This window comes from Salmo salar, chromosome 10 (genome assembly GCF_965601325.2).
Source record: "Salmo salar chromosome 10, fSalSal1, whole genome shotgun sequence".
Classification (NCBI taxonomy): domain Eukaryota; kingdom Metazoa; phylum Chordata; class Actinopteri; order Salmoniformes; family Salmonidae; genus Salmo; species Salmo salar.
Window position 1 is genome coordinate 120984661 of NC_138300.1, and position 12840 is coordinate 120997500.

The 12840-nt window shown below is 42.4% G+C and overlaps 1 protein-coding gene across 1 annotated transcript in view; it reads left to right on the forward strand.

The window, feature by feature from the left end:
* Positions 1–3359: 3359 nt before the first annotated feature.
* Positions 3360–12840, forward strand: part of LOC106579049 (neuroplastin) — a 52161-nt gene continuing 42680 nt past the window's right edge. Inside the window, exon 1 of the mRNA XM_045688557.2 lies at positions 3360–3790. Within this exon, the coding sequence (XP_045544513.1) occupies positions 3700–3790 (91 nt within the window). The 5' untranslated portion in view covers positions 3360–3699. The remainder of the gene's footprint in view (positions 3791–12840) is intronic.

Below are 12840 nucleotides of genomic sequence, written 5' to 3' on the forward strand. Positions count from 1 at the left end.
GCAGAGGAACGCTCAGGGTCATCTACTGTATCTGTACTGTAGGGGGCAGCAGAGGAACGCTCCGGGTCATCTACTGTATCTGTACTGTAGGGGGCAGCAGAGGAACGCTCCGGGTCATCTACTGTATCTGTACTGTAGGGGGCAGCAGAGGAACGCTCCGGGTCATCTACTGTACCAGTACTGTAGGGGGCAGCAGAGGAACGCTCCGGGTCATCTACTGTATCTGTACTGTAGGGGGCAGCAGAGGAACGCTCAGGGTCATCTACTGTATCTGTACTGTAGGGGGCAGCAGAGGAACGCTCCGGGTCATCTACTGTATCTGTACTGTAGGGGGCAGCAGAGGAACGCTCCGGGTCATCTACTGTATCTGTACTGTAGGGGGCAGCAGAGGAACGCTCAGGGTCATCTACTGTATCTGTACTGTAGGGGGCAGCAGAGGAACGCTCAGGGTCATCTACTGTATCTGTACTGTAGGGGGCAGCAGAGGAACGCTCCGGGTCATCTACTGTATCTGTACTGTAGGGGGCAGCAGAGGAACGCTCCGGGTCATCTACTGTACCAGTACTGTAGGGGGCAGCAGAGGAACGCTCCGGGTCATCTACTGTACCAGTACTGTAGGGGGCAGCAGAGGAACGCTCCGGGTCATCTACTGTACCAGTACTGTAGGGGGCAGCAGAGGAACGCTCAGGGTCATCTACTGTATCTGTACTGTAGGGGGCAGCAGAGGAACGCTCCGGGTCATCTACTGTACCAGTACTGTAGGGGCAGCAGAGGAACACTCCGGGTCATCTACTGTATCTGTACTGTAGGGGGCAGCAGAGGAACACTCAGGGTAATTTTTTAGCTGGATTACCTGAATTATGGCAGCAATGCATCGATTTCTGCTTGTACAGATGGCCACGTTTGTGTTGAAAGCTTTCTGGCCTGCCTTTCAACCTACGTTTTCAACTTGACCTTGTGAGCTGGAAATTGTACACCTAATTCTTTAGGGAAGGTTAAAATGCAATACAAGGTGTCATGTAAGGTAAACATGAAGGGTTTACAGTAGGCCTACTAGTGTTTATCATGAAGGGTTTACAGTAGGCCTACTAGTGTTAATCATGAAGGGTTTACAGTAGGCCTAGTGTTTATCATGAAGGGTTTACAGTAGGCCTAGTGTTTATCATGAAGTGTTTACAGTAGGCCTAGTGTTTATCATGAAGGGTTTACAGTAGGCCTACTAGTATTTATCATGAAGGGTTTACAGTAGACCTAGTGTTTATCATGAAGGGTTTACAGTAGGCCTAGTGTTTATCATGAAGGGTTTACAGTAGGCCTAGTGTTTATCATGAAGTGTTTACAGTAGGCCTAGTGTTTATCATGAAGGGTTTACAGTAGGCCTAGTGTTTATCATGAAGGGTTTACAGTAGGCCTAGTGTTTATCATGAAGGGTTTAAGGTTGGCCTAGTGTTTATCGTGAAGGGTTTACAGTTGGCCTAGTGTTTATCATGAAGGGTTTACAGTAGGCCTAGTGTTTATCATGAAGGGTTTACAGTAGGCCTAGTGTTTACATTTACATTTTACTCATTTAGCAGACGCTCTTATCCAGAGCGACTTACAGTAGTGAATGCATACATTTCATACATTTTTTCTCCGTACTGGTCCCCTGTGGGAATCGAACCCACAACCCTGGCGTTGCAAACACCATGCAAACACCATGCTCAACTTAGCCACACGGGTCTGGGTTTACAGTTGGCCTAGTGTTTATCATGAAGGGTTTACAGTAGGCCTACTAGTGTTAGTCATGAAGTGTAAGGGAGATCATTTTGTGGGTCATTGTCGGTGTTCTTCCATTGCCAGGCTGCCATTTTGTCCTGCTGTTTGAGTTCACAGTGAAATAGGCCTACAGTTTAAACTAGGGTTTATCCTTTAGCCTAGGAGAGAGATCATTTTGTGGCTCATTCAGACACGAGATAACTTGGCAATCATTGCCCGACTGACTAGCACCTGTCCTACTGCTGTAGTATGAGGGAGTTGACAGTGAAATAGGATTAAAAGTCCCAATAAAGCCTGGCTGCAAACTGAGGTCAGGGCTTAGCCAGGTGTCTGTGTGTCTGTCTGTGGGGCGGGGTCAGCTTGACCCATTGAACAAGGTAGAAATGAACCAGATAGCATTGAACCAGGTAGCTATGAACCAGGTAGCATTGAACCAGGTAGCTATGAACCAGGTAGAATTGAACCAGGTAGCTATGAACCAGGTAGAATTGAACCAGGTAGCTATGAACCAGGTAGAATTGAACCAGGTAGCTATGAACCAGGTAGCATTGAACCAGGTAGAATTGAACCAGGTAGATATGAACCAGGTAGCTATGAACCAGGTAGCTATGAACCAGGTAACTATGAACCAGGTAGATATGAACCAGGTAGCTATGAACCAGGTAGCTATGAACCAGGTAGCATTGAACCAGGTAACTATGAACCAGGTAGCTATGAACCAGGTAGCATTGAACCAGGTAGCTATGAACCAGGTAGCTATGAACCAGGTAGCTATGAACCAGGTAACTATGAACCAGGTAGCATTGAACCAGGTAGCATTGAACCAGGTAGCTATGAACCAGGTAACTATGAACCAGGTAGCTATGAACCAGGTAGCTATGAACCAGGTAGCATTGAACCAGGTAGCTATGAACCAGGTAACTATGAACCAGGTAGCTATGAACCAGGTAGATATGAACCAGGTAACTATGAACCAGGTAGATATGAACCAGGTAGCATTGAACCAGGTAGCATTGAACCAGGTAGAAATGAACCAGGTAGCTATGAACCAGGTATAATTTAACCAGGTAGCATTGAACCAGGTAGAATTGAACCAGGTAGAATTGAACCAGGTAGCTGGCTACTGACCATATATGCCATTTAGCAGATGTTTCTATCCAAAGCGATTTCCAGTCATGCTGCATACATTTTATACATGGAATTTAACCCACAATCCTGGTCGTTGCAAGCCTCATGCCCTACCAACCTACCAATACGTCATGTCACATGACCTATTGTATTCTATTCTACTTTACTTTATTCTAGGCTATATTCTTCTAATCTATTCTATTCTAAATCTACTATTTGTTTATTGAACGACCATAATGATAAGGGTGGCTTCTAAATAACTTGCAAGGCATGATATTCCCATCTGAACTGTCCTCTGGCTTTCAGATTGTATGAAACAGCGCTATAGGGATGTACTAAATAATTCATTATTCTACACTGTAGTGCACACAGCAACTAACGTATATTGTTCTATCCGTGCAGCCTACAAAATGTAATCTCGCGGGATTTGCCACCGCAGATGAGAAAGGGTCCCTACCCCATTGAAGTTGAAAAGTAAAACGGTTAGTGTTTGGTAGGGATTGTGGTTAAGGTAAGGGTTTTACGAATAGGATTTCGAGTAGGTACGTACCAGGGATCCCCAGATAGCACTAACCGATGAGAAAGGCGGTTCATTCGAGCGATGTCATCACCGCGCACCGCCACTGCACAGGTGGCGTGGCGTCATGCACTCGTCGGTTGAGCGAGCGCGCCGCGGTTTTTTGCGTAACCCGATTGGAGTATTAGAGGCAGCTTCCTTCCATCAGATTGGTTTCTACCCGGTAACCTGGTCCCCTCACTACACCATTCAGGCCACACCACCACTTTCCCCATTACCGGCATCTCCCACCCGAGTCGATGCTACCTGGAAAACGAAGTGCCGAAATTATGTCGGTTTCGGTGGCGTTCATTGGAGTACTGATGCTGCATTCGGTCTCCTCGCAGAACGGTAAGAATGTGAAGTGCACGGCTGCCCTGCCGCCCGGTAGAAATACCGGGACATCATGGCTCCTTGCGGGTTTTTAACTGGACACTCAATGATCTTGCTTCAATATATGTCATATCGTGGCCCTGGATTGAAATTTTGTGCGTCAAATCCTTGTAGTGAATATTGATTTATAGGCTATCCACATGATTTTCAGTGGATGTAGTAGAAAATGGCAGCAAATTACAAGGACATATTTCGACCCTCTTATATATATATATATATATATATATTATTTTATTAATTATGTTCATACCCGAAGCAATGCGGTGAATAGAATTACAGAATTAAGGCTATGAATTGAATTAAATTATTATCCAATAAAAGAATATTAGCACCCATGCGAGCCATTTGTTCCAAAGTACCAATAAACCATATATGGTCAACACTGTCAATTGGATGGATGGTTTCCCGTTATTAATACAGGCCTGCGATTAATTTATACATTCCTTTAAACTAGCCTAGGCCTATATGTTTATCTATGTCCACAAAATACATTTTTTATTTCCTAATGACATCACGTCTTCATTAGAATGTAAAGGGGACTTGACCATAAAGAGCCGTCCCTTAATTAACAAGGACTTGTTATATGTGAACAGTAATTTGTGATATCATCACATAGTCTGTGTCCTACCCGTGTCCTCTCTCAAATAACCCTACATGACTCAGGCAGTCACCTGTTACTGGTCTGGTCGTGGCTACATCAAAGCAGAATTCCAACTCCTACAGGTTGAAATGAACCAGAAACACGTCACAGGGCCCAAAGCTTTTCATCAGACAGTCGTTGAGAACAGAACGCCATTCAATCATGTTGTGTGTCCAGATGTAATTGTAAGATGCTTGATGGTTGGTATATGCAGCTAGTCAGAGAAGCAGGCAGGCAGTCAGAGAAGCAGGCAGGCAGTAAAGCAGATGCAGGCATTCAGAGAGGCAGGCAGTCAGAGGCAAAGAAGCAGAGAGGCAGGCTGTCAGAGAGGCAGGCTGTCAGAGAGGCAGGCTGTCAGAGCGGCAGGCTGTCAGAGAGGCAGGCAGGCAATCAAATCACATTTTATTGGTCACATGCAGATTGTTATTACGGGTGTTGCGAAATGCTTGTGTTCCTAGCTCCAACAGTGCAGAGAAGCAGGCAGAAAGGCGGGCAGGCAGGCAGAAAAGCTGGCATGCACTGACTGACTGTAAATAGGTCCACCAGTCCATTCTGCTGCATGTTGCTATTTTTAGACTGTAGATCACTCAGCACTGGGAACCATAGCTTTGATATGGCCTCTCTTCTCCTGGAACACACACACTACTATGCCTTTAATGTCTTCTCCTGGAACACACACACACTACTATGCCTTTAATGTCTTCTCCTGGAACACACACACACTACTATGCCTTTAATGTCCTCTCCTGGAACACACACACACACTACTATGCCTTTAATGTCCTCTCCTGGAACACACACACACTACTATGCCTTTAATGTCCTCTCCTGGAAGAGAAGAATGAATCGGTTTAACTCTTCACAGAGAGAGAGATGCAGGACGAGGCACTGTGGAATGCTATTGATTTAAAGTAACTGTCCAGTGTTTCCAGATGTCTATGAAATATGACCTATAATTACTTACAATATCAGTGAAATAGTTTTCCTTCCCCCCCAAAAAATGGTATGGTAATTAAGTATGTTTATAAATCTTGTTAAACTCTGAGCGGCTATTTTGAGTTTGGGGGGTACCCCCCCCATCCCTTCCACCCTCACATAAAAAAAAAAAACTGAAAATAAAAAGTGACATATCATTTGAAAATGACAGGCCTAGTCAGTATTAGGAAGGTGTTCTTAATGTTTTGTCCACTCCGTGTTTATCACAAGACATGTGCTTTTAAATTGTGTTCTTAAATTTTGCACAAAAATATCACTTTGGAACAGTAATTGGTGACATATTTTATCTCCAACCAAGACTTTCTTATCCCCCCCCCTCACCCCCGAGAAAACTAAAAATAGTTTCTATAGTAGTCGCATCGTTTCTGAGACCTTTATCTGAATTCTGCAGCTCACACCTTTCTAACAGTACTACATATGTGTTTTATAGGACTTATAGTTTTTAAACCAAAATGTACTTTATGAGGGTAGTGTACAATATTACATGTAGTTTAGAAAATGCCACCAGAGGGCTGTAGAGTTTAACAGGTGTTAAAAAGCAGCTTTTCAGTGTTGGAATGGTGTGTGTGGGCGTACCCCAACAAAATAATGGTGTGGGCGTATCCCAATAACAGAAGGGTGTGGTATAAACCGGTCGTTACAAATATTAACGCAAGTAAACCGCTGATTGGCCAGCTCATCCACCTCAGGAGTATGACATTATGCTCTATGAGGAAATAGCAAGCATTTTTTTAAATGGTCTGTTGAGATACAAGTTTGAGGTGGGAGTTTTTAAAGTGTTTTTTTCCCCCCTCCAATTTATGCTTTGGCCACAAATAAGACAATAGGGTAAGTCAACAACAGTATTTGGGTATGAGTTAACAGAATATTAACTTTTGTAAGTGAGATTTTCACTGGACAGTTACTTTAAATACACAGTGGAGACATACATTGTTTTCAGAAAGTATTCACACCCCTTGATTTTTTTCCACATTATGTTGTGTTACAAACTGGGATTAAAATTGATTTAATTGTATTTTTTTTGTCAACAATCTACACAAAATACTCTGCCATGTCAAAATGGAAGAACATTAAAAAAAGTATACAGTACCAGTCAAAAGTTTTAGAACACCTACTCATTCCAGGGTTTTTCTTTATTTTTACTATTTTCTACATTGTAGAATAATAGTGAAGACATCAAAACTATGAAATAACCCATGCAATCATGTAGTAACCAAAAAAAGTGCTAAACAAATCAAAATATATTTTATATTTGAGATTCTTCAAAGTATCCACCCTTTGACTTGATGCCAGCTTTGGACAATCTTGGCATTCTCTCAACCAACTTCATGAGGTAGTAACCTGGAATGCATTTCAATTAACAGGTGTGCCTTGTTAAAAGTTCATCTGTGGAATTTCTTTCCTTAATGTGTTTGAGCTAATCAGTTGTGTTGTGACAAGGTAGGGGTGGTATACAGAAGATAGCCCTATTTGGTAAAAGACCAAGTCCATATTATGGCAAGAACAGCTGAAATAAGCAAAGAGAAATGGCTGTCTATCATTACTTTAAGACATGGTCAGTTAATCCGGAAAATTTCAAGAACTTTGAAAGTTTCTTCAAGTACAGTCGCAAAAACCATCAAGCGCTATGATGAAACTGGCTCTCATGAGGACCGCCACAGGAAAGGAAGACCCAGAGTTACCTCTGCTGCAGAGGATACTTTCATTAGACTTAACTGCACATCAGATTGCAACCCAAATAAATACTTTAGAGTTCAAGTAAAAGACACATCTCAACATCAACTGTTCAGAGGAGACTGCATGAATTAGGCCTTCATGGTTGAATTGCTGCAAATAAACCACTACTAAAGGACACCAATAATAATAAGAGAATTGCTTGGGCCAAGAAACACGAGCAATGGACATTAGAGTGGTGGAAATCTGTCATTTAGTCTGATGAGTCTAAACTTGAGATTTTTGGTTCCAACCACTGTGTCTTTTTGAGACGCAGGGTAGATGAACGGATCATCTCCACCTATGTGGTTCCCACCGTGAAGCATGGAGGAGGTGTGATGGTGTGGGCGTGCTTTGCTGGTGACACAGTGATTTATTTAGAATTCAAGACACACTTAACTAGCAAGACTACCACAGCATTCTGCAGCGATACGCTATCCCATTTGCTTTGCACTTAGTGGGACTATCGTTTGTTTTTGAACAGGACAATGCACCACCAGGCTGTGTAAGGGCTTTTTGAGAGAGTGATGGAGTGCATATGTTGGAACTGCTTCAAGACTGTAGGAAAAACATTCCAGGTGAAGCTGGTTGAGAGAATGCCAAGCGTGTCCAAAGCTGTCATCAAAGCAAAGGGTGGCTACTTTGAAGAATTTGTTTAACACTTTTTTTGGTTACTACATGATTCCATATGTGTTATTTCATAGTATTGATGTCTTCAGTACTATTCTATAATGTAGAAAATAGTAAAAATAAAGAAAATCCTTGAATGACTAGGTGAGTCTGAACTTTTGACTGGTACTATATATATATATATATATATATCACTAGTACTACAGTGACTTGTGAAAGTATTCACCCCCTTGGCTTTTTTACTATTTTGTTTCTTTACAACCTGGAATTAAAATGGATTTTGGGGGGGTTTGTATAATTATTTACACAACATGCCTACCACTTTGAAGATGCAAAATATTTTTATTGTGAAACAAACAACAAATAAGACAAAACAAAACAGAAAACTTGAGCGTGCATAACTATTCACCCCCCCAAAGTCAATACTTGGTAGAGACACCTTTTGCAGCAATTACAGCTGCAAGTCTCTTGGGGTATGTCTCGATAAGCTTGGCACATCTATCCACTGGGATTTTTGCCCATTCTTCAAGGCAAAACTGCTCTAGCTCCTTCAAGTTGGATGGGTTCCGCTGGTGTACAGCAATCTTTAATTCATACCACAGATTCTCAATTGGATTGAGGTCTGGGCTTTGACTAGGCCATTCCAAGACATTTAAATGTTTCCCCTTAAACCACTCGAGTGTTGCTTTAGCAGTATGCTTAGGGTCATTGTCCTGCTGGAAGGTGAACCCCCGTACCAGTCTCAAATCTCTGGAAGACTGAAACAGGTTTCCCTCAAGGATTTCCCTTTATTTAGTGCCATCCATCATTTCTTCAATTCTGACCAGTTTTCCAGTCCCTGCCGATGAAAAACATCCCCACAGCATGATGCTGCCACCACCATGCTTCACTGTGGGGATGGTGTTCTCGGGGTGATGAGAGGTGTTGGGTTTGCGCCAGACATAGTGTTTTCCATGATGGCCAAACACCTCAATTTTAGTCTCATCTGACCAGAGTACCTTCTTCCATATGTTTGGGGAGTCTCCCACATGCCTTTTGGTGAACACCAAATGTGTTTGCTTATTATTTTCTCTAAACAATGGCTTTTTTCTGGCCACTCTTCCATAAAGCCCAGCTCTGTGGAGTGTACGGCTTAAAGTGGTCCGATGGACAGATACTCCAATCTCCGCTGTGGAGCTTTGCAGCTCCTTCAGGTTTATCTTTGGTCTCTTTGTTTCCTCTCTGATTAATACCCTCCTTACCTGGTCTGTGAGTTTTGGTGGGCGGCCCTCTCTTGGCAGGTTTGTTGTGGTGCCATATTCTTTCCATTTTTTAATAATGGATTTAATGGTGCTCTGTGGGATGTTCAAAGTTTCTGATATTATTTTATAATCCAACCCTGATCTGTACTTCTCCACCACTTTGTCCCTGACCTGTTTGGAGAGCTCCTTGGTCTTCATGGGGCCGTTTGCTTGGTGGTGCCCCTTGCTTGGTGGTGTTGCAGACTCTGGGGCCTTTCAGAACAGGTGTATATGTACTGAGATCATATGACACTTAGATTGCACACAGGTGGAATTTATTTAACTAATTATGTGACTCTGAAGGTAATTGGTTGCACCAGATCTTATTTAGGGGCTTCATATCAAAGGGGGTGAATACATATGCACGCACCACTTTTCCGTATTTAATTTTTTTGAATTGTTTGAAACAAGTAATTTTTTTCATTTCACTTCACCAATTTGGGCTATTTTGTGTATGTCCATTACATGAAATCCAAATAAAAATCAATTTAAATTACAGGTTGTAATGCAACAAAATAGGAAAAACGCCAAGGGGGATGAATACTTTTGCAAGGCACTGTATATCTTGATTAGATTAGTATTCAACCCCTTGAGTCAATACATGTTAGAATCACCTTTGTCAGCGGTAACAGCTGTGGGTCTTTCTGGGTAAACCTCTAAGAGCTTTCCACACCTGGATTGTGCAACATTTGTCCATTATTCTTTTTAAAATTCTTCAAGCTCTGTCAAATTGGTTATCATTGCTAGACAACCATTTTCAGGTCTTGCCATAGATTTTCAAACAGATTTAAGTGAAAACTGCAGCTTGGCCACTCAGGAACATTCACTGTATGTCAGCTCTCCTCAGTGGTTTAGATAGGTGTAAGGTATGGCTGTGAAGTAACGTAGATGTGACTCTACAGTGTCTAAGTGAATAGTGTAGGGCCTATAAAGGCTATATTATAGATGGCTTTTCTTCTTCAACTGTCTCAAAACACATGGAAAGGAAAGGTCTGAGAGCAGAGCACAGTAGAGCACAGTAGAGCAGAACAGAGCACAGTAGAGCATAGTAGAGCAGAACAGAGCACAACAGAGCACAGTAGAGCACAACAGAGCACAGTAGAGCACAACAGAGCATAGTAGAGCACAGTAGAGCAGAACAGAGCACAGTAGAGCAGAACAGAGCACAGTAGAGCAGAACAGAGCACAGTAGAGCAGAACAGAGCACAGTAGAGCAGAACAGAGCACAGTAGAGCAGAACAGAGCACAGTAGAGCAGAACAGAGCAGAACAGAGCACAGTAGAGCAGAACAGAGCACAGTAGAGCAGAACAGAGCGCAGTAGAGCAGAACAGAGCGCAGTAGAGCAGAACAGAGCGCAGTAGAGCAGAACAGAGCGCAGTAGAGCAGAGTAGAGCAGAACAAAACGGAACAGAGCAGAGCACAGTAGAGCAGAACAGAGCACAGTAGAGCAGAACAGAGCACAGTAGAGCAGAACAGAGCACAGTAGAGCAGAACAAAATGGAACAGAGCAGAACAGAGCACAGTAGAGCAGAACAAAACGGAACAGAGCAGAACAGAGCACAGTAGAGCAGAACAGAGCAACTACAGACCACAGGGGAGACACCATTTATATCAACTAATGGCTATTCATATTTGAAGCCTCGCCAGATTTAACCTACTGCTGAGATAAAGACTCCCCACTGTGTGTGTGTGTGCTTGCCTGTGTGTGTGCTTGCCTGTGTGTGTGTGTGTTCCACTTGGCCTCAATGCCACTAATGTATGATGTTTTCAGTCAGTGAGACAGGTTGTCTTTTAATAGATTAATACAACAGGACAAGACTGTTTCAATTCATTTCCCACTGGTGAGAGAATAACATATGATTTGAAAATAACAAAGCAAAGTCATCTACAGTACATCTAGTAGGTATGGGTGATTAGACATCATGGAGTAGGTATGGGTGATTAGACATCATGGAGTAGGTATGGGTGATTAGACATCATGGAGTAGGTATGGGTGATTAGACATAATACAGTAGGTATGGGTGATTAGACATAATACAGTAGGTATGGGTGATTAGACATAATACAGTAGGTATGGGTGATTAGACATAATACTGTAGGTATGGGTGATTAGACATAATACAGTAGGTATGGGTGATTAGACATCATAGAGTAGGTATGGGTGATTAGACATCATAGAGTAGGTATGGGTGATTAGACATAATACAGTAGGTATGGGTGATTAGGCATAATGGAGCTACAGCCTTCCCTGTAGCTCAGTTGGTAGAGCATGGTGTTTGCAACACCAGGGTTGTGGGTTCGATTCCCACGGGGGGCCAGCACAGGAAAAAAAAAAAAATTGTATGAAATGTATGCATTCACTACTGTAAGTCGCTCTGGATAAGAGCGTCTGCTAAATGACTAAAAAATGTTTAAAAAAATAATGTAAAAAAAATAATACAGTAGGTATGGGTGATTAGGCATAATACAGTAGGTATGGGTGATGAGACATAATACAGTAGGTATGGGTGATGAGACATAATACAGTAGGTATGGGTGATGAGACATAATACAGTAGGTATGGGTGATTAGACATCATACCGTAGGTATGGGTGATTAGACATCATGGAGTAGGTATGGGTGATTAGACATCCTAGAGTAGGTATGGGTGATTAGACAATACACTATGTATGGGTGATTAGACATAATACAGTAGGTATGGGTGATTAGACATCCTAGAGTAGGTATGGGTGATTAGACATCCTAGAGTAGGTATGGGTGATTAGACATCCTAGAGTAGGTATGGGTGATTAGACATCCTAGAGTAGGTATGGGTGATTAGACATCCTAGAGTAGGTATGGGTGATTAGACATAATACAGTAGGTATGGGTGATTAGACATAATACAGTAGGTATGGGTGATTAGACATAATACAGTAGGTATGGGTGATTAGACATCATGGAGTAGGTATGGGTGATTAGACATCATGGAGTAGGTATGGGTGATTAGACATCATGGAGTAGGTATGGGTGATTAGACATCATAGAGTAGGTATGGGTGATGAGACATAATACAGTAGCTATGGGTGATGAGACATAATACAGTAGCTATGGGTGATGAGACATAATACAGTAGGTATGGGTGATTAGACATCGTAGAGTAGGTATGGGTGATTAGACATCAGGTAAATGAGAGCATTGAAAAGATCAGCCCAGTCACTTGTATTAATAAGGGGACGGGACACTACAGTGTTATATGGTCACAGAGCATTAAACCGGATATGGTCACAGAGCATTAAACCGGATATGGCCACAGAGCATTAAACCGGATATGGCCACGGAGCATTAAACCGGACATGGTCACAGAGCATTAAACCGGATATGGTCACAGAGCATTATGGGAACTGTAATACATTCTGCTACAGCTGTATTGAAAATGAAATCTAAAGAAATGTGGTCTCCCGAGTGGCGCACTGCATCTAGAGGTACCACTACAGACCCTGGTTTGAATCCAGGCTGTATCACAACCGGCCATGATTGGGAGTCCCATAGGGCGGTGCACAATTGGCCCAGCGTTGTCCGGATTAGGGTTTGGCCGGGGTAAGTCGTCATTGTAAATAAGAATTTGTTCTTAACTGACTTGCCTTGTTAAATAAATAAAATAAATTTAAAAACATTAAAAATACACTGTAGATGTTTTGGAGAAGCGAAGCTTTTTTATGTTTTTCTCTAAACTATTTTGTTACCTGTTTACGTTGTTCTTGTACCT